This window comes from Perna viridis, chromosome 14, assembly GCF_037379345.1.
Source record: "Perna viridis isolate PV_CMFRI_1.1 ecotype Kerala chromosome 14, ASM3737934v1, whole genome shotgun sequence".
Lineage (NCBI taxonomy): Eukaryota > Metazoa > Mollusca > Bivalvia > Mytilida > Mytilidae > Perna > Perna viridis.
Genome location: NC_142458.1, coordinates 33,911,672 through 33,934,435, shown reverse-complemented (window position 1 = coordinate 33,934,435; position 22,764 = coordinate 33,911,672). Strand labels below are relative to the sequence as shown.

General features: G+C 33.0%; 2 protein-coding genes across 3 annotated transcripts in view; both read right to left on the bottom strand.

The window, feature by feature from the left end:
* The window catches only part of LOC148599077 (uncharacterized), a 28,066-nt gene extending 26,898 nt beyond the window's left edge, over window positions 1-1,168 (bottom strand). The window contains exon 1 of one of the 2 annotated variants that reach the window (XM_088561653.1): window positions 499-1,168. In XM_088561653.1, the coding sequence (XP_088417779.1) occupies window positions 499-619 (121 nt within the window). In that variant the 5' untranslated portion in view covers window positions 620-1,168. The remainder of the gene's footprint in view (window positions 1-498) is intronic. The other variant, XM_088561654.1, reaches the window with a different exon arrangement.
* A 6,210-nt stretch (window positions 1,169-7,378) lies between these two features.
* LOC148599076 (large ribosomal subunit protein uL5-like) lies at window positions 7,379-22,739 on the bottom strand. The gene is made up of 6 exons (XM_088561656.1): window positions 22,702-22,739; window positions 20,566-20,716; window positions 16,852-16,958; window positions 13,291-13,438; window positions 8,006-8,100; window positions 7,379-7,447 (listed from the first exon to the last, which is right to left on the bottom strand). Exons 1-6 carry the CDS (start codon window positions 22,705-22,707, stop codon window positions 7,418-7,420), a joined length of 537 nt encoding a protein of 178 aa, XP_088417782.1. The 5' UTR covers window positions 22,708-22,739; the 3' UTR covers window positions 7,379-7,417.
* Between the last annotated feature and the right edge of the window lie 25 nt (window positions 22,740-22,764).

The following is a 22,764-nucleotide window of genomic DNA, read 5'->3' as shown; positions in this document are numbered from 1 at the left end:
TACACTGTTCATGGAGGGTCATTAGAACTTTGATATGTAATACCAAGTAGTTCTCATTAATTTCCATAAATACATTTCGTCATCGCCCACGATTGTATAACAGGCCTAATGGATAGATACATGGTTTCTTCTATTTACTTGTTTAGCTTTTTTACAATCATATTTACATTCTTCTGGTGATCGATGTTTCTTATCATTTAAGATCTTTTGTATTCAGTAGACCATGGAAGTATTATCATAAATAGATATTATTATATTTCCATGAATAGACGGACGTCACTATTTAACATCGGGTTAACCAACTTTTAAAAAAAGCAATATTTATTCCTTATATGTGATTTTGTCACCGCCAACTATTTTACAAATGAAAGTCAATAACTTAAGTGGCATCATTTAATTATTTTAGATATACAGGTTTGGCGGATGCCAATTATGGGAATGTGGCGATACACCCCAAAAACAATCACACACCTAATACGGTAAAAAAAAATTGCTTACCTCTGTATAAACAACGCTTTCGTGTAAACGTCAAGGGGCCTCTCCTCTCCACCCTCGCCAAGATTTTTTCCAAATCAACATCGTCAAAGCGAGAGTCCTGTTTATCTTCGACATCTGCCATAGTAAAAATTACTGATCTTTACTTAAAATAAGTTTCCTTCTATTCCATAATAAAAGATTCAAATTAAAATTTCCCTTACGAAAACTTTTATGAAAACAAATATATCAAATAACAAGGTCACAAAACAGTAGGTCGAACGAAAAATTCCAAAACGAAAACCAGAGTCCGAAACCATAAACTCTCTGGCGAGTTAAAATAACCGCAAATTATCACTTATAATTCCAAAACCTTGATTTGATTAGCACAAATTAACTCGGTGTAATTTTGGCACCAGTAACAGGTATCGGGGAAACCAGTGTGTATAACCTTCAATACAGAACTCCTCGGTAATCATGGTTATACTCCGATGGGTATCGTATTACAGCAGTAATGGCTTCTGTAGAAGATTTGGCGATTATCGATAAACACACATTTCTATGATCTTTCTACTGGTGCCGATCAGAATGTTTATAATATGTTTACACGCTTGCTTCTGATATCAATCACTCTGTTAGAATGTGAATAAGGTATAATATTGATGTTTGTATTTCATTCTTGGTGCTACTAAACGTGGAGTTTTACATCCACAGTTGTTTTATAGTTGACTTAAATGTACTTTACTATTCATTGGAAGTATGACGTAAGCGATGTACTAAATCATTTTATTAAGTGGAGTGCGCCCTATTCTGGGAAAGGCCGCCTCGTTGGTCTCGCTTGCGATAGCATGCTCATCTCGAGGGCGGGAGGTCGTTAATTCGATCATCGGCCAAAGGAGTCACACCTAAGATTGTCACTGCGCTGCATACAGGAGGCGAAATAGCGACTGGTTGGCTACTTGGAATACTGTATCCGACCAAGGTGACATGCTCGCCTGCAGACTATTGCTTCTGTGAGCTAGCATTTTTTTTTTTGTAATTATATAAAAAAAAATTAGCCCAGGATGTAGGACTAGTTTTAAGCAGGGTTTAGAACTTGCTTGTCAAGATATGTCATCCTAAAATCCATGAAATATCTGTCGCAGGACGTAAAACCATACTCAACCAATCATTTTAGGAAAGGCGTTTACAATACAGTGAACCAAGTGCAAATATAAAAGAAATGTATACTTTGCCCACTGATGTATCGTGTACTATTCAGTTTCAGATCCGATCTCCTCCGCAGACCTGATAACTACTTCCTGGCTGTATCATGCACTTTTCAATTTCAGATCCGATCTCCACCCCAGACCTAACAACCTATAAACAATTTACTAATTTACATATTAATCCGCTAGCTTATTACCTCTTTTTCACTTTATGAGCACTGATCATTATCAATCCGCGATAATGTACTATTTTATATCAATAGGTGAGATTGCTCTGAAATTGCAAATATATATACCTCTACCAGGAGTGTGCTTCAAATTTTACATGCAAGTAAAATAATAAAAAGGGTTTAGAGGATTAAATTTTCCTTTGAATTTCGTTCGTATAATCGCTTTGATAACATAGTTGGATTCATCCGTAGATGTTTACCTCTGATTAAAAATGTATAAGTAATAAGATAAAGGAACTCTACTTTTATAGAAACACCCGTCAAGTTGTTCATAAAGAGTCAAGTCCAGTGTAGACGAAAAAGGAAAGGACAACTATGACACGTTGAGGTATTTAACAAATCAGTTTTATGGTGAAAATGGATACACTGTAAGGATCAATGAGTTCATGATGACTTCTGTAGCGATGACATCAAATCTGTATCAACGTAGCCCTGTACCAGAAGCTGAACTGTAAGAAGTCTAGCGCGATACAATAAGTCAGCGTGGGTACCACTAGCTCTGGATAACGTATGAGTTGTGATATAGAAACTCCATATATACGCAGGTGCTGAAGGGATAAAGAATGTAAATTAGTCATTTTTACTCATTTTTATGTCGAAAACCATTCTCATATGTGTTAACTCTTGCTTGCATATTCATATTATTTATTTATATTAATATATCATTGTAATTGTTCATTTATGATTTGTATTGTATATTAATGGATAAGGTGTATCTAAGTTGTGAAACTTGTACCTCATCCATCCTTGTTTATGAACATTAAAATATGTTTTAACTATATTTCTCTGAACAACGATAAATGACACTTTTGACGTTACCCATTTCTATTCATTCATGCGATCTTAAGGAACATAACTATTGAAATCAATGATATGCTTGTATCATATTCAATTTCACCAAAGCCTTTCAAGCTTTCCTTTGAAACAGAATGGAATCAGTCAAAGTTACTTTGATCTTATATGAGATTAATGTCAAATGCTGAATATAAACGTTCCAATGATTTGTAAGAGTTGTGTCTCTTACATATGGTCTACCTCTTTAAGGCACCATAAACCTAAGGTATGTCGTTCTTTTATCTTATTGTTAATAAAGTTCCTCTGCGAACAAATCTTAAAGAAGATGGTAATTACAACTTCACTTGTCGTTCTGTTTCTCCACCCTGACGATGCAGACTTCATCCATAACTTACTAAAGCAAAAAGTACGAAAGTTTGCACAGTTAGTTCTCTGATATACAAGATATGGATCACTGAAATACACACATCAATATAAATTCAACATCTATATTAAAGGCTGTTATCACTTTAATATCAAATGCAAACGTTAGATTTTACCAAACGGTACATGGGCAATTTCGGATTTCGTAAGTTTTCGTTAAAAAAATATTCTAGAATAAGGGATTGCAAAGAAAATATATGAGACAACATACCATGGCTTCATAATCTCCATCTCCAATTCTTATCTGCTACGTGAAACCCCAAAATCGATTAAACTAAAACAGGATATGCACAACGGGATATGTAAAGATGTCGATTCTGCGAAGGTTTCACTGGTTTCGATTCAGCGTTGTAGGGACAGATAAGGGATGGGCCCCTTCTACGTACGTGAATTAGGAAAGGGAGGAAATAGGATATTCCTATCTCTATATATCGATCCTCACTTCGCAAGTGGGGGGCCAATAACAGTCAATAACTTTTATACATATATATATATATATATACCTATATCTTCTGAAATAGTGAGGTCAATCATTCAACCTCCTTTTGAAGTACAACGCTGCTGTTATATTTTGGCAAACAAAGGTTTTGTTCCATTGAAACCATGGCGGTTTATAAAAAGTCCTTTTAGACGTTGTCGGTCTATACTGCCCGTGGTGATATCAAAATTCGGGGACTTTTTAATGGAAAATATTGGGGGAATGTTATTTTATTTTATGGCTATAGTTCTATAAAATTAAGTTTATACCATACACTTATTCAACAGCTTGAAAATGAACTTTTAATGCTGTTCCATTTTTTTTGTATCGGTAATTTATTTCTTTTTTTTTTAAATTAAAGCTTGGTTTTTACCAAATTTCTTCATTCCCGCGTCACGGTTTCACTATTTTTCAGACCCTGAGGTAGTGCAGCACTTGTCTGTTTTGGCAAACAGACATGTGTATCAAATAATCAATAATGAACAGAAAGATTGGATAAGTTTTACTCCAGTTTTCGTTAAAGTTAAACAGGGACTTTATATTCTAATTAATATACACTCCCTGAATTAAAGGACGCCAGACGCCAACAGGGTGATACCAATATTTCCTATCAATTCTAATGATAACATCATTTTCCCTGTTTAAAGTCCCTTATTTTTAAAAAGGGTGGGGCAAAAAAAAAAAAAACAAAACCCAAAACTTAAGGGTCGTCTGCCATGTCCCTATAGGAACAATGTGTAAAAATTTCAAAGATTGAAAACTTTCACCATAACCCGATTGTGGAGTGCTTTACTAGATTGGTATAGTGCGTGCTACTCCTCTTTCTTCACTTTGCTCTTCTGGAACACATTTTAGGCAATGTTTTTTTGTTCGGTGCATACATTTTAGTTCCTTTTCATGTGTCGATTAGACTCGTACTTCAGTCTTCTAAGATTTTTTTTTGTTGACTTTTCACATTTAGGGGATGCTATGCTTTAAAAATGTTACACAGGTTTATCTGTAGTCAAAGGGAAATTAGTGGTGAAACTGGGGCCATATTTGTCGAGAGGTAATGATGAACCTTTAGATTGGATGTACAAAGGTGTTATCAATAGCATACAAGATAATTTTTCGATGATTTGAACAAAATGGGTTTAGTTAAATTACACTTGTACATCACAATTTAATACTTAGGTAATACAAAGATGCGTTTGAATAGCGAAATAGGGAATAAAATGCTCAACAGGGCACAGCTTGATTCAACCGCAGTTCAATTGAAGGTACAAATTCTAAGAGATCCACACACTTTTACTCCGGCTATTATTTGTCTGGAAAAAGCTTTATGGCAACTGTTATCATTTCAAAGAAATCCATTCACTTTTTATTTAAGTTGCAGTCTGGACAACAGTAAAATGCCAGCTTCTGGTCCCTAATACTATTTAAGTCACAAAATCCGAGGTCAATTCCATCCTGAATTCCGTAGCATGGTACCTTGTGCCAAAAATATACTCGTACTCATATTGTTGTGACAACATGATACCATTATTACTTCCACAACTTTTTTCTTGCAGTCTTACAATAATTAAGTTTATTACACTTCATATTTTATACTTTCCATTTAAACAATGTACTTCTGACACACCTATATTATAATGCACGCTTGATGTTCTGATTACAAGACTATTGCACGGCTATTTACATCCACAATAAAAGTGTTTTCTGCAGCAAAATTATCAGAGTGACTATGGATGAGTCAGATATATCTATTAGGTATTTGCCTAAATTTGTCCACTTTAAAACAAGAGGCGCCCAGGAGCCTGAATCGCTCACCTGGTTGAATTTTGCCTTTCTAAGGCAATATATTTAACAAGTTGTCCAACAATTTTGACTCAAGACTATGGTAGGACTTATAAGGATCATTTCAACAAATGAAAGTTTCTTTTTATCTATCATAGTTTTCAAGATATTGACAGAAAACTAAAAAAAAAAGTAATTTTCCCTCCTTTCAAGGGCAATAGCTCTTACAAGGAGTTGTCTGACAACTTTTATAATCCTAATAAGGATCATTGCAGCTATTGAAAGAATTTGGGGTTATGGAGATACAGATATATGCGAAAAACTACTGTCTGACCCGTTCAATTTATAGTAACAGCGGCCATATTTTTTTGAAAGGATCAGAACCCCGCATCAGTTCTATGCAGGATGCACAAAGGATCATTCATACCTAGTTCCAATTGATCAAATAATGTCAGAGATTTTTGAACGAAATAACATTAAAAATACCAATAAACATCAAGAACTCCAACATGGCTTAATGGATGAAAACGAGAATTTGACTACAGGTAGATCTCAATAAAAACTAGTTACATCGACTAGCCCATATTAATTGTATACTAATATATATATATATATTTTATATCAAAGATGGCCAATGGAACTTGTGCAATTGTTTTGATATTGATATGGTAGAACACTTATACACTTACTACTGAACTGTAATATGATATGATAGAAGCAAGAAACAAAATGTTCCATTCAATATTTGACATGCTACAAATCCAAGAAACAGTCCGCTTCTTAATGCAAGAAGATGAGGATATATTGATAACTTACTGAATTTGTAGAAACAATGGATGCAGAAATTTGTAAAACTCTGATGTACTGCTTAGCAGATCATATCTATGACAAGTATATAATGTTTAAGGATACTTTGAATGTCAGATTTAATTTTGGGCACTGATACCCTTATTTTGTATTTATATGTATTTTTCTTTGCCTGTATTTACATTTTGATGTGTTTAGTAAATTGTGTATTAAGTAATGTTTGTATAATTGTTAAAATATAAACTCCTCAATACTGGTGGAAATAAAGATAATCAATATTTTTTATTACCTAATTATAAGGTTTTATCTTTTTTTATTAAATATACACATACTTTTCTCTATTTTCAAAATTTATTCAGGACAGGGCAATCTATTGCACGGTGCAATAGTCTCCTTGAGGAGTCTATTGCACGGACCCCATAATGACCTTTATCTAAGTCTTTTGATTGGTTGAACTTTTTTTAAGTGCTTCATTGAATTGGAATTTACACACAAAAAACTTGTGTGTAAAAAACGTAGACGTGACTCTCGTCTGACAATTCGTAAACATGGAGCGGTCAATTTAATATTCCTAGTCGAATGGTTGTCTCTTTGACATATTCCCCATTTCCATTCTTTATTATATCTCAGACAAATTAGGTAATAAAACAGTTATTAAATGGGTTGAATGCAATAGACCAGAACATTTGTCCTTTGGTACTGAGAATGATCAAGTGTACTATTGCATGAGGCCAACGGTACTGAGAATGATCAAGTGTTCTCAGTACCTCAGGACAAATATTCTGGTCTATTGCATCAAACGCATTTAATAACTGCATATAATAAATCATGGTAAAGAGAAATTAACCCAGAGAAAAATTCTTTAAATTTCTACAGAGAAATGTAATAAAACAATTGTCAGCTTGATGCATGCAATAACATGTTTTATTGAACACTTAAAAAGAGATATTGACCAAGGCAAAAAAAGCATGATATTGCATGCACTGAGCTGCCATGACTGTATAGAATTAGGAGGCTTGTTTGTTTACAGAGGTGGTCAGAGAAGAAAACGCAAACCTGATCATCATTTAGATCCTATTAAAGTATTTTTGACACTTCATTTAACATTGCTTTTTATGTTCTGCATGCATCCATTCAACCTTCTAAGACAATTATCTACTATTTCCATATCTTAATATCACAGACAATTTCTTTTATTTTTTTTTTTATTTGTTTTAAGGTCCTTTTTATTTGCCTGGTAAGATGATACCGTCATACTGAAAAAAACCAAAAAAAAACAAGTGTTAGAACTTGGTTATGAATAGAAAATACATAGTTCTCAATAGTCCCTACAACAATACAAGGTAAATAATCCCTAATTTATGTGGTGTTTCTGAGTTAATAAGCATTATGTGAATGATGGATGAATCAACAGGTATTTCATCAAATGTCTGTAGAAAAAGATGGGCATATGAAAAGCTACAGAAAAACATGTTTATCTTATGCACTGAAATTCTTATTCAGTTAACTTAAGTTCATACTGTTAATGGACTCAATTTTACTTAAATATGTAAAGAAGTACTCTATATATTTCATGTTGATTTTTATATCAAATTTTCCAAGAAGTTGAAAATAATGATTGATATTTGTGGTCTTAACTCTCTTAAAGTGACTCGTAGCAACTTTATTAGCAATACAACCAATTTGTTAATTTTATTCGAGATACAGATTTCAAATATTCCACTTGTGAGAAACTAAATCCCTCCACAATGACCACAGAAATTTGAAGTTGATAGTCTATAAAATCAGACAATTATCTTGTCAAATCTATTTACCTTCTGTTGGAACCATTTCATGGACTCTTCTTTATTAACTTTGTGTCCAAGTCCAATCTTTGTCCTCCTTCGTCGTCTGTAGGCTACATTAAAGCCTGTAAAATAATAATAAAAAATCAAATCAAATCATCTCCCTTTGCAGATGTAGCCTAACCTTCCTATCAACTTTAAATACATTTGAAGACAGGGTGAATCATGCATGTAATGGTTTGCATGATTACAAGTAGAAACATGATCAACATTTCAAGTTTCCAATAGGCTGGACTGTTGATTGTAGAATATGGTAATTTAAACAGCAATTATTTATGCGTTCATGTAATTATTTATGCATTCATGTATCGTAAATTTAGTATCTGAACTACTCCCAATAATAGTTAAGAGTTGCAAATATGAAATTAGTATTGCACAAAGTTAGTCAGGCAACAGAAAAAGTTCTGGCACCCGTGCCAATGTGCATACAATTTAGAAAAGAGCTTTTAAACAATGACAACTGTTAAACATGCATTCGTCAGAACAGTAAATTTCCTTCAAGGAGTAAAACAATGTACTCTATATTGGTTTGCATGATTACTAGTAGAATCACAATAAAATAGATTTTGTTGTTGGTTGTAGAATTTGGTAATCACACAAAAAATTAACTATTTATATATGTCTGACAAAGTCATGTATCATAAATTTAGTATCCAAACTACTACAAATATGTAGTTTAGAGTTGCACATATGAAATTAGTATTACACAAAGTTAGTCAGGCAACAGAAAGAGTTCCGGCACCCGTGCCAATGTGCAAACAATTTATAAAAGTGTTTTGTTTTAAACCATGGCAATTTTTTAAAAATGCATTTGCCAGTATAAGGGTGTAAAGCTATGTAATCTTTGTTGGTTAGCATGATTACAAGTAGAATCGCAATAAACATATGCTTTCCAAGGGTTCTGCTGTTGGTAGTATAATCTGGTAATCAAACCAGAAAAATGCCCAGCATTTTTTACCGTTTCCGGATTCATGACCTGGCAAATGTAATCAAAAGGTCAGACATTCCTACCCCTTTCTTAAGAAAATCTGTACCCCAAAAATAGCAATTTGCAATAAAAAATCCTACGTTTCATTTTTTGTTCCAAAAATCTGGTTTTAAGGACAGACTCTATCAATATTGTGAATGAATATCAATAAAAGAACAGCGTTCCAATGTCCCCCTCAAAAAAAAAAAAAAAAGTGAGGGAAACTGTAAATACATTGAAATTTTCTAAGTCCAAGGGTCGTAACTTCCATAAAAATCATTCAACAGTAACCGAAGTCAAACTTAATCTGTAACTCTTCATAATAAGACCACATACCAAAAACTAACTTATTTGGAAAAAGCATTACAAAAAAAGGGCGTAAACGTGAACGGACGGACAAACGCCCAGCATTTTCATGTCTCCTGTTGAAGCAATGCTGAGGACAAAATGCTTTTTCTAGGCAAAGGCACAATTATTTTCTTCACAAGTACATTTGAACATAGTTTTTGTTCGTTGCTTTCATAGCAGAAATGACTATTGGTACAAAAGTTACAAAGTCATATAAAGATGGAACACCACTGAAAAAAAAATCTGGAAATCAAAACATTTCCGAAACTGTTAGGAACAATCATAAGGGGACACAACTCTGGTCATGTATCATAAATTTAGTATCCAAACTACTACCAATCTGTAGTTTAGAGTTGCAAATATGAAATTAGTATAACACAAAGTTAGTCAGGCAACAGAAAGAGTTCTGGCACTCGTGCCAATGTGCAAACAATATATAAAAGTGTTTTGTTTTAAACCATGGCAATTTTTTAAAGATGCATCTGCTGGTCCAGTTTACTTCCTTCAATGGATAAAATTACATGTATGTATAGTCAAACTGGTCTTAAATTACCTTCCACGGGAGAGAAAAATCATTGTCACATACGACAGGTGGTCTTAATATGCAGGTTAATTTTATAATGGATGTACTACATAAGGAAATTATAATCAGTCTTTCAAGAAAAGTTATGGCTGAATACAGGTAGAAATAAAGAATTACCCCAAAATCTAGCATAAATGCAAAAGGCAGCCATAGAAAGCCCTAATTTTATAAAACTAAATACATGTACATCTGACCATCTTAGAGTCAAGCATCTAGGGGAGACAACACAGTATTTGCCAACATATTCCATATGGAATTAACATAATAATTTTTTTACTAGATTTATTGTCTATGTCATCAATAAAATGCTTAACATTTACTTTATCAAAAAATAAATAAATGTGACCTTTATTCAAATGAATCAATTGATTTAATCTTGGATGATTTTTAAAATTCGATGTCTACAATGTCATCTGAAAAATAATCTATATTGGTTTGCATGATTACAAGTAGAAATCATGACAAAACAGATTCGGTTGCTGGTTGTAGAATCTGGAAATCAAACCAAAAATAGTTATCTATTTATATATGTCTGGCAAATGCAAAAATGCTAAAGGTCATGTACCATAAATTTAGTATCCAAACTACTAATGGTAATAGTTTAGAGTTGCAAATATGAAATTAGTATAACACAAAGTTAGTCAGGCAACAGAAAGAGTTCTGGCACCCGTGCCAATGTGTGGAAACACTATTTCTGAATCATATTAACTAACATTTATGTACTTCCAAGAAGTTTCAATTTCATTGTTTTAAGATTGAAGTCATACATTTGTTCAGTGTTCTAGGATTCCCATTTCCCGTCACCCGTGGAAAGTAATTTTTGAGGTCGGGAAAGTCGTAATTTCATACCTACTGACCCGTGGGGAAGTAATTTTTAAAGTTCGGGATTGTTGAAAATGATATTAAGCTTTCCCGTTACTCTCCGTTTATCTCTAAAATCATCCCCGGGGATTTTATTAAAGTAAAGCATCTTAAATTAGATCGTGAAGTTGACAAGTTTGTTATTTTGAATCGTTGTCTTAACGGCGCTTCTTTTAGTCATAACGGTCATTGCAGTAAAACGCTTTCGAGACTTGATTACTAAAATGGCATCGTGACGGTAAAATCGGAAAATCCAGAATTAGTTTTTTTCAAACAAGGATTGATGGGAACGATTTCTTGATTCAAAAATGTTAAAATACAAAGAAAAAAGCCTAAAATTATCATTTTAAAATCAAATAACAAAAGAATTTCAGTTGAAATGAATATAAATGAGTTTGAATTTGTGATAAATTTCTGTACAAGTTTTTATCATAGTTGAAACCAGATTTGATTTAAAATTTACATTTAATGTTTGAATGGTGGCAAATTTCAAATTTCAAAATGAGTCTACAGGCCTTCGGCTTTACAGAAAACAATAAAGACCCCTAGCAGAAATAGACTGGATCAGGACACTTTAAAATTTTTAATGACAATTAATCTATGTGGCCCAACAGTGGAGCAATACCAGCCTGAAAGAGATTTGAGCCATTGGCTGTCTTCAAAGGGGACTAAACATGTGAAGGGACATAAAATAAATCCAATCCTATCAGAGCCTAGAAAAAATCGTGAATTGGAACCAGAGGATAAATAAATGAATTTTAAATTGATTGTTTATTTACTTAACTTTTAAAAGTGCTAACTTTTAAAAGAAACAGACATGCCAGCTGCCCATTTTAGTCCATCGTTTGTTCAAAATCATGATTCAGCTTTTTTTCTCAAATCTATTTACAAAATAGTTACCTTCACTGTTATAAGCAAATCTGATTCTTAGAAAGGATTAGCACTTATAATATTTACCTTTAAATTTCAAATGTAGGGGAAAGTAAAACTGAAATGTGGGAAAGTGATTTTTTGTAAGCAACTTTCCCTTGGAAAGTTCAGTAGAGCAAAAAATCCTAGAACACTGTTGTTACTGCTAACACTTCACAATGAGAAATTGCAATATTTTCTCCTTTATACTCTTACATATTAATATACATATAAGTTTTAATTTCACAAATAATTATTTCAAATGTTACTGTATTTCAAAAAGACACTGATAAAATAAGAAACTATCCACTGTTTTTTCTTAATTGAGCATTTGCTAATTTCCCAAATGTGACCTTGTACTAGACGCAGAGTGGTCCCCTATCAAGTCCATCCAATTAAAACTTTTCACCAATGTTTAACGGTAATCTGACAAAAACAATGGAAGTATCAATGAACAACCAAGTAATGACAAATGGATGGATGCATTAAAAAGTCAAAAACATTTTGCCCAATGCAACTTTAACTATGTCCCATATGGTATTAGGCTGTCCCAAAAATTTCATTAACTGTGATGGTGTTTGTGTCAATCTCATTGTTTAGTGAAATCCTTGATCAGCACATAACAGGAAACATTAATATCTAGGCTGACTTGTTGAAGGGAACCAACATCGTATTATTTTAATTCATAAATATCTATCAAAAATGAGGTAACAGCAAAAGATTCTCCTATCTACCTTGCCAAGCAGGAGTGGGTACTGTGCAGTTAATACTAAATCAGTGAGCTTGAATCAGAAGTGCATTTCCTTAAAAAAAAATAGTTTCAAGAATCCCTGAAAATTTGTCCCCAAGAAATCAGTTTCAAAGACAAAAACACGAATTTTATCCCCACGAAAATATATGACTACACAGTATACTAGCCTGAACCCTATATTTTAATGATTTTGCTAGTTAAATTTAAAAAAAAACTTGTATGCTAGCAAATTCAAGTGAAATGAATACTTAAGTTATCACACCAATTTGATTTTTCCTTCCATAAAATAAAATTTCATGCCTTTCTATGCTGGGTCTGATGGTCTAATTACATCAGATAAGATACACCAAAAATGGACACTGAGTTATTAACATAAAGGTCAAGTTCTACACTTACTCCTACTCCTGAAAAATTGCAAAGATGTATTTTTTTGTATCATAAATTCAGTATCCAAACTACTACCAACAGTAGTTTAGAGTTGCAAATATGAATTTCGTGTTGCACAAAGTTAGTCAGGCAGCAGAAAGAGTTCTGACACCCGTGCCAATGTGCTTAAGCAGTTCCATCATGAACACAATGAATTAAGTGTACAGGATTGTTTTTTCTTTCTGGTATTCTTCTTAATTGCTGGACCTGCCTGTTCCTTTTGTACAAACATTTTCCCTTTATTTTTATTAATTTCTGAAGGTACAAGTGTCAAGTTGGTGGAGCTTTACATTAATTGGCTTGAATTAACATGGTGGCTAAGTTACACAGATTCCTAACTGCTTTGTCCTTATATCCTATGCATAAACCAGTATAGTCTCATGAAATGAATAAACTGGTAACCAACTTACCAGCTCTGCCTAGCACAACGTAGAAGTCCATACCATAGATACCAATGCCTGGGTCATATTTGATTCCCAAATCAATGTGTTCCTGGATACCAAAACCAAAGTTTCCAGTGTCAGAAAAGTTATTCTTTCTCAATTCATATTCTCTGACCTGTTGCAAGAATATAAATAAACATTTATCAAAATACACAGGCTAACTCCTGGATAATGTTTCATTCATGGCAAGTTAAATATATAGATTTCAATTTCTTATTAACACAAAATTCCCTTTTTAGGCTTTACCTTATCAAATACTGAAAGTAAATAGAGGGATTTTTCTACCTTCGATTTACCGCCGATTATCAGTCCTATTCCCAATGACAAAAAGTGTCTTTTCCCAAAAAAATTTATCATTAATTTCCCAACAGAAGCAAGCAATATAAAAGTTTGTCAATAGAATGAAAGTCATATTTTGTTGATGAGCTGGAAAATCGTTACTGTAACAGTTTCTCGAGAGCAATTCTATATAGTCCATTCCACTTAATCGCATATCGCTTTATTGCATATTTCGGTTATTAGCATAATTTTCTCCAGCACAAAACCATTTCCTATTCTATTAGGGAAAAAATCGCTTATTTGCATAGGTCTTGCAGGTGCATTTCGGTTTATTGCATAGAGATTTTGCCGATGATAGGTATGAAAGTAAAATGTTACCTTGTTATCGGATTGTTTGAACCGGAAATGGCAGTGTTTTATTTACAAATAAGTACGAGTTAATCAAGTAAATAATAAAATATTATTCTTTTTTGCTAATACTGCTATTATTTTGTCAACATGTCTTGGCCAGTCATAATTATTTTGTTAAATAAAGTTTGAATGAAATAAGTGTTTTCATATTTACATTACCAGTTTGTGTATTGACGCTCTTTCAGGTAAAGACAGGTTTTCCCAAATTCTATTTTTAGCCTTCAGGTCATAAATATGTCAATCATATTTATTGTTGTAAAAACTAGATTATCATCAATCAGGAGGTGTTAATAATGGATTAAAAACATAATGGACATAAAAGACAATTTAAATGATTTCAATTACATGTACATTAAAATAAACAAGCACCTAGGTGAACAATGACTTCTGACAACATGCCGAACATCACCTGATGTGAACACTTATAATGCGGCTTGGGGTTCAGCTTGGGGAGCATTACCTGATGGGACCCTAACCCACAAAGATGACAGTGTGTCTGGCAGTAAAAAGTTAAAAGAGAGAGTCACTGCAATGGTAGCATGTAATATAACTGGCACAGACAAACGCGAACTATTCATTATCGATAAAAGTAAAGATCCAAGGTGCTTTAGGGGCAAAAAGAGTCTACCAGTCATGTACAAAAACAACAAGAATGCCTGGATGACAGCAGAAATATTTAAAGATTGGTTAAGAGAACTTAACAAAGATATGCGTCGTCAAAACAGAAAGATACTTCTCCTGGTTGACAACTGTAGTGCCCACTCACCAGGATGCAGCAGACCGGATAGATTTCTAGAGTTCTTGCCACCAAATACTACAGCCATCATCCAGCCCTGTGACCAAGGGATCATCCGGACCTAAAAGGCCACTATCGTAGTCAGTTGGTTCAAAAAGTGGTTACCCAGATAGACTCAACGACTGCATAAGCATCAGAGATCGCCAAAAGCATTACCCTACTTGACCCAGTTCATATGGTCACCATGGCATGGAAAATGGTCAAAACAACAACAGTGATCAACTGCTTCGCCAAGGCAGGTTTCAAGACAGACTCAGGTGCAACAGACCAAGTCCTCATCAATGCCGTAGCTGATGTTGAAAGACCACCAATGACGGATGAAGAATTCAACAACTATGTAGACCACGACAACGACACCGAGTGCTTTGAGGAACTCACAGACGCAGATATAGCGGCAGCAATACTCCAAGATGAACCAGGAAGAAATGCCGACCCTGCTGATGATTCTGATAGCGACAACGATTCCGTAAACGTCACTTTACCAGTCACACTGTCAGGCAAACAACCACCTTGCCGTGTTGTGTCGTGCCATGGACGAACATAGCTGTTCAGACTTAACAACTTTCTACAAGCTTGAGACGGAGATACTGAAGATATTTGCCGAGTCTAGACGCCAGTGCAAGATCACAGAGTTTGTGAATTGGATTCCTTAGTGACATTATTTAAGTGACAATAAACATGTATTGTAGTGCATATTTAATGTGAGGTGCTTTCATAAACTGTGTTTTTTACATTTTCTTTTGTTATGATTTGTGATTTTAAATGTTAGTGCGTAAAATAATGGACAATTAATAACAGGATTATCTTAGTGCTCATTCATTGTTTTTCATATGAAATAACTTACAACCTTGTTTTTATGTTATATTTTTTATTTAAGAAATTATTTTATAGGATTTCGTGAATAAATGTTATATATTTCTTTGTTATTATATTTTCCAATGAAATTCATCTACCTTAAGGTGCCCCATACTATGTACACTTCATAGGAATCTATAGAGGTCAATAATACACAATCAGTGTACAATGGTGACTGAACTGAGAAATAAAAACACACAGACCATTTCAAAAGCCCACAAACTGCAAACATTGATGAATACTACACTGAATCCTGGCTGAAATATGAAAAATGGGATTTTCTTTCATAGAAAGGACAGAAAATTACTTGACTATTTATAGATGAGAAACAATACAATAAAAGAACAATACAATGAGAAGGTCTATAACAATTAAATACCAGATCAGAAATGTTGAACAGTGATATCCCTGGTTGGTCCACAGTATCGTCGTCTTACCTGAACTCACACTTCCAGTAAAATCGTAATTTCGGTTATAAGAATAGCATAGTTATTTGCATAATTTTTACTGGCAAATAGGCTATGCAAATAAGCGGAATCCACTGTAATCAGGGAAAGAAATAGGTCTATTCTTCAATTTACAACTTTTTATGGCAGCTTATTTACAATTTATTTGTAAGTTAATTACCAATTGAAAAAGAATTCCATATCTCGGGATAGGGGCCTATTTGAAAGAAGGCAGAAAAAGCCCTGAAATAAATGTTTCTATTAACAAATAGAAACACAAGAAATGGAGATTGTACAAAGCAAAAAAAAATTACTGAAAAATTTTAATTATGCATTTCATCAACAAATCAAATTCTTCAGAAAACATTTAAATTGACATTAATGACAGGATAACCTCAAAAGTCTTGACCCTGCACCAAGATCTATTTTGGTAAATAGACATTTTAGTTTCCCATTTTATGAAGATATATGTTCAGAAAAGGATAAGTTCAACACAATTTTTTAAATAGCCATAACTTCATCATGTTTTGTTTCACAAGATCTAGTATCAAAGATTATCAATTCGAAAAGTTTTGAGTTGCAGATCTATGCGAACTTTCTTTAGCACAAAGTTAGTCAGACAACAGATATTGAACTGTTACCTGTGCCAAAGAGCTCAAGGAAATTTACTTTTCACACAAAAATTAGCTGGACCGATGGAATAAAAATCAATATCTACCTGAATTGATTTATCTAACATACTTTCAAACCTTTCTCCAAGATTTCCTCAGCCTTGGCACCACGTACTGTACAGTGAACAGCAATGCTCTCGTTTCTTCTGATTCCAAAGGACCTAACAGTGTAACGAGCTGTAAGTACATCATATCAGTGATTTAGCTAGCACTTGTCATTTTTTCAACCAAATTAACCAATTTGATTTTTCACATACCATATTTTGGTGTGTATATTGTGCAAATTTGAAGGTCTAAACGTGTGAAAAAAAGTTTTTTTGACTTAGGTTGCAGTAAAATTTTGTAAGCCAAAAAAAATCGATATTTCGCACTTGGTCGGTCAATTTATTAACCTTAATGCGGATTTCCGATGAAATTATTAAGGAAAGTAACTTCTATGCAGACTAAAACATTATGAGGATGTATGAAATAGCTTATAAAACAAAATCGAAAGTCGGGAAAATCAGACATTTCCGGCTTTGGTTGTAACTCAAATTTCACATTTTTCATTTAAAAACATACTTTTAAATAAGAAAATTGTAAGAAACGATCAAATTAAGTATCAGAATAATCATTTTTAGCTGTAAAGGCAATTGATAAGGAGGGTTTTACAAAAAAGGAATTAAGTTACTTTTTGGTTTTTAGTTGTTTCATATTAATTTCTAACCATGCTTTACAAGAAGGAAATATTGTACAACCTTTATTTGAAACATGTTATAAGTCATTTGAACATGACTTGAATAAAATATCACTAAAAATTTAATACTTAAGATGTATTTGATGATTAGATAAAATTTCTTTCAGTAACATTTCACTTCCGGTTTGTTTGTTTACATTACACAATATCTTTTCACATACCAAAATCTTTAATTTGGAGGCCAATTCTTATGTATTGATGTATAATACACACACCCATGTTCTGGAAATAATTTCTATGTAAAAATGTGTGCATAATACATACCAAAATATGGTACCATATTTTTTAAGGTGTTAAACAAGGCACAGATAAACTGCTTAGCATGAAAAATTCATAGCTGAAGCCAATCAAAGGTAATTTTGAACTGATTTGTTCAACGTGTCATTGTTTTCCTTTCCTCTTTTGTCTACCCTGGACATGACTTTTTATGAGCAACTCCGCGGGTGTTTCTAGATAGAAAAGCAGAGGACATTTACTATACCGGTGTACCTGGTCCGTGCTCCAAGTTTTTCTTGGAGTCGGAGTTGCACATTTGCTTTTGTTTCTTTGTATGTATGATTTTAGTCACTTGATGTTTTTTGTTGTGTTTGTCTGTTTTCCATGTCTGATCTTTGTTCCTGGATTACATTCTTTTGATTACCGCTGTAACCTTGGATCCCTTGATTACTCTTTGACATTGATTGGCGTTAGGGATGTACAATCAATCTATTTAATTACTAATTTGTCACCTAAACAAATATGTCAGTGGGAGGTGTCAATCAGATGTTACAAATGTATCTACTGAGCCAATCAAAACTGACAGTAGTCAAAGGTAATTCTTCCCTGCCATGTGCATGTGGCTCAATTTAGTGAACACATCACCAATTCAACCATTGAGCTTTTAGAACACAGGCAAAAATAGTCCTACACAAATTTTAATGTACATCAAATCTGCCTAAATCAACACTTTATATATGCAATTTCTGTTATTACATGTACATTTATGTAGTGTTGTAACAATTCCACTCTGACATGATCCAATACATATCACCATTTGTGGCTGAGGATCTGATTCTAAATGCAATTTTTATAAACATGTCTTGTTTGCGTTATTTCATTTACATTTCAACAAATCACATGTATGAAAAATGACAGTCACATCGGAAGGTATTGACTTGCTTTAATCCATTACACTTGAATCAAATCTGAAGTGTTCAAAACAACTGATAAATCAGTTTGTGGTTGAGAAAAAAAAAATTTTTAGCAGTCAATACTTTGTTTTTGTTTTCTGAATAAGGAATCAGATTGTAATTGCTGTTAGCACTAAGGATTTTTTAATCTTGTAGAAAGAACAAAATTTAAAAGATAACATGATGTAAAATAAAACTATAATCATACATTTGCATTTCCCATATTATTTAGAACCGTTTTCCTAATATGTATAAATTGAATGTCAATCAATTACTGATTTCTGAAGTAAAAACTTTAATCGATATTTAAACAGTATCCAACTTCACACACATTAACAATTTTTTTTCTGTTTCACCTTTTTCCAAATCTTCTAAACCTGTCCAACAGTTAATTTGCAACCACATTCTGAAGATATTTTAACAGAGTATTATCCTACACTGTAATAATACTCCAATGGAACTAATTTCAGCTTAAGAAAATAATTTCCTTGATCAAATTTTTATGATTTTCAGAACTAGACACTTTTTATCAATTTGAATTTTCCTGCCAAATGTATTTGGTTAAAATCACAGCTCTTCACTTCCTGTTTATGAATCATTAAATATTGATGATAAGATAGAGATTTTGACTGATAATTGTATTAAATGGAACCTGTTAAGCACATTTAATGCTTCTTGGCACATTACTGCAAGAACTTCATTCCCTAAATGCTGATTTATTACTAAACATCCAAAAAAAGAGTCCCTCAAATCTTCAGTTCATCTGAAGACTAAATCTTAATTTTATTTGCAGAAATAATAGAATATTACTGACATTAATAATTATTGATTAATAATAAATAAACAGATTATTAAAGATGTATATAAAGAATTACATTTGGACTAATATGTAGTGTTCAGAAACAGTAGGAAAGTTCCAGTCATGAACCAGCAACACAAGGTATTTTGATAAATCAAAAACCCAAAAATGACCCTGGTATCAATTTCTGGATTGTAACCAAATAATTTGTGATGTACCGATGGATCATTATTTATGATCTACTCTAGACATTGATGACTAGAGAAATTTTATTAAATTCTGTTAGGAAAATAACAATACTGAATTCATTACAACAACTTCTCCTGGTCAAAGACAAATGGGAGAAGTAAGCTTTTTTTGCTGCATAAATATGTCCTGTTCAAATTTTTTTTGGACATTTTAGTAGAAAATATAGTGAAAGCACTGCACTCTTTCCCTGTATAAGCAATCAAAAATTATCTACGTCACAGATGCTTCAGGATAAACTTAAATAGTTTTTTGGTTGTTTTCTAAATGTACTGAATATATTTTATGCAAAAATGATTAAATTGGGGAAAATGATTTGCCACACATTGCCCGATTCTTACACAGAATGGTACCGAAAATGCCTAGTTCTAAACAATAATAGACTGATTTTAGTTAATACGCTTGAACGATCACACATTCAGGTTGACTGATTATGGTAGGTTTATTTTCATACGAGGTCACTTGATCAAATGAACAGACACTACCTTGTATTAGTTGGATGCAGAAGCAACAGTCAGGAGGTAGGCATGTCACATAATGCCCAATACATTATTCTGACAATGAGCCAACCAGGTGTCACTCTATTACCTAAAGCTTAGCAGTGATTATGTATGTTTTACAGGATTTTTTTTTAACACTTTTCACATCTTTTTTGAATAGACATTTCACTGACTCATTGAACATAATAACCAAAGGTGCCTGAGTAACTTAAGCCACATTCATGTATTAACAGAGAAATGAAAGGACATTATTTTACCAGGATTTCCCTCCTCTCTGTTGTGAGTGTGGTAAATGCCATTACCACACTCCATTTGTCAGCAGTGATTTGGTTACCTTTAGAGAGTACAGGCTGTTGACCAGTCAGTTGTTCTAACACCTTGGCGGCTCTGGTAAGTCTGTCACCTGACTCTCCTACACAGATGTTGAGACATAACTTGACGATTCTCAAGTCTCGCATAACATTCTTCTTCTTGTCTTTGCTGTCCTGTAAAAATTGTAAGAAACTGAAAATAAGTCAAGGCATGTAAATAACATACAGTATGTAGTACAACTAAGACTAAGGAATTGAAATAGTACATACACTTTCAAAACACAAAAAAATACTGGGTTATCATGTCATCTTAACATGGTCATTTTTCAAAACATAGTTTTAAATACAATTCATGTACATGTATCTGTCTCACATCAAAGACATATTTTGCTTACAAACTTTTCTAGATGCACAAGATTGTCTGAAGTAAATTAAAAGGAGTTAAATCAGCCATAATTTTCTACCTGGTTCTATATGCTCATGCATGAATTTACATGTTCACTCTAGTTGAAATGTTAATTACCTCATTATTATCAGAGATAAAATATGATTACCCCCAAAAAAATCTAAACATACTTTGGTAAAGACATATTCTATAATATAATAGTTCTATAACATACAACCATCCATTTTATGTTTATCTTTCATGTTTTCATCAGATATTTTCATTTTTTGTTTATAGTCAAAATGCGAGGTTTTATCATTGGACCTTAATTTGAAGGTGTAAAAATCAACTTTAAATTCAGACATTTTAAGAATATTTTTTCAACAAAACTATATAATCATAAGAAAAAGAAGTCTAATTTATCCCAACACACCTTGTTTGGAAGATAATATTCCCGAATAAAAACACTAAGTGATCTGGGCTAAAAGCTGACATCTTGTTTTGTTACGGTTGACTGCATTTTCGGATTCATATGGTGGAACGAATTTTTATCATTTAAAGGTTAAAAGTTGTTTTTTTTATTCCAAAGACAATGATCACAAAAAATTATGAAAACCTTAATTTTTTTATACTACTTTCATACTCACCACATGATTTTCAAATATATTTTATCTTTGACAAAATGATGTGTGAATTAATTTCGTTGCGCCATTAAAGATCCTAAATATTTGCTGATCGCTATTCGGAAATATGCATCTCAGGACTTATCGATTCTGGTGTTTATGGAATCTTACATGTGCTGATTTAAAAGCAAATTCGGCTGTTTTTAATGGATTTCTGCATCTGGTAAAAAAATTATTTTACAGCCAGGTCTTTTAACTTTGTACTTCAATCACTCTTAAATATTTTTATTTGTTATTACGTTATATCTAGACAAAAACATCCTGCAGGTCAATTCGCTGGAACGTTACTCCCGCAAAATAGCGTCCAATGATAAAACCTCGCATTTTAACTAAAATCAAAAAATGAAAATATCCAATGAAAACATGAAAGATAAACATAAAATGTGTGGTTTTATGTTATAGAACTAAGGATAGGAGAAGTAAACTTCAGACAATTTCTGATATGGTGACTCCACTATGGAGAGTGGAGACACTGTGACTCGTCATAATATCTCCACTACAGCATGTGGAGAAATTAAAATTTGTGTCGACAGTAGTGTACGAATTTATTTCAACCCCTGCAATAACAAAACAAATGACCAGGCTGCTCAACGATCATGTGGGAGAATGATCTTGAAGTTTCATCTATTAACTTGTTTTATGAGGGCAAATGGGCTATCCCAAAGCCTACTCAGGATTTGTTATGCCATACATCTCATCCAATGGACGAGTATGGTGGGTAACTGCTACGTCAAATCAAAAAAGTTCAATCAAAAGTTCAAATGTCATTCACGTAAGTGTATTAAAAAAGGAAAAGGAGCCGATATTGGTTCCTTAATTTTCAGCAATCTAAATTAACAAGGATTCACAAATTAATCCGAAAGAGAATAACAACATAATCAGTACAAATGTGATGTGAACACGATTTCATGGACACTTGTGGGGATTGCGATAAGTTTTCAATATGACGCAAGTCACGAATGAACCTATTCGTCTTCTAAAATACTGGAAAAAATATTGAACTGCAATGAAAATTATCTTTAAAAGGAATTTATTGAAAGGAAATTAAGGATGGCGACTGATTTTTTCACATGTCAATGTTAGACACCAACCGCCATGTTTGAGAACAACAGGAAAAGGAAGTACGAATGTTTACTTGGATCATATTTTGAAGA

What these genes read in the sequence shown, in the direction of transcription:
- LOC148599076 (XM_088561656.1), bottom strand. An exon ending in CGTTGTGCTAGGCAGAGCTG is followed by an intron (nt 8,101 to 13,290) that starts GTAAGTTGGTTA and finishes ATTATTTTACAG; the next exon opens with GCTTTAATGTAGCCTACAGA. An exon ending in TGAAATGGTTCCAACAGAAG is followed by an intron (nt 7,448 to 8,005) that starts GTAAATAGATTT and finishes GGTTTTTTTCAG; the next exon opens with TATGACGGTATCATCTTACC.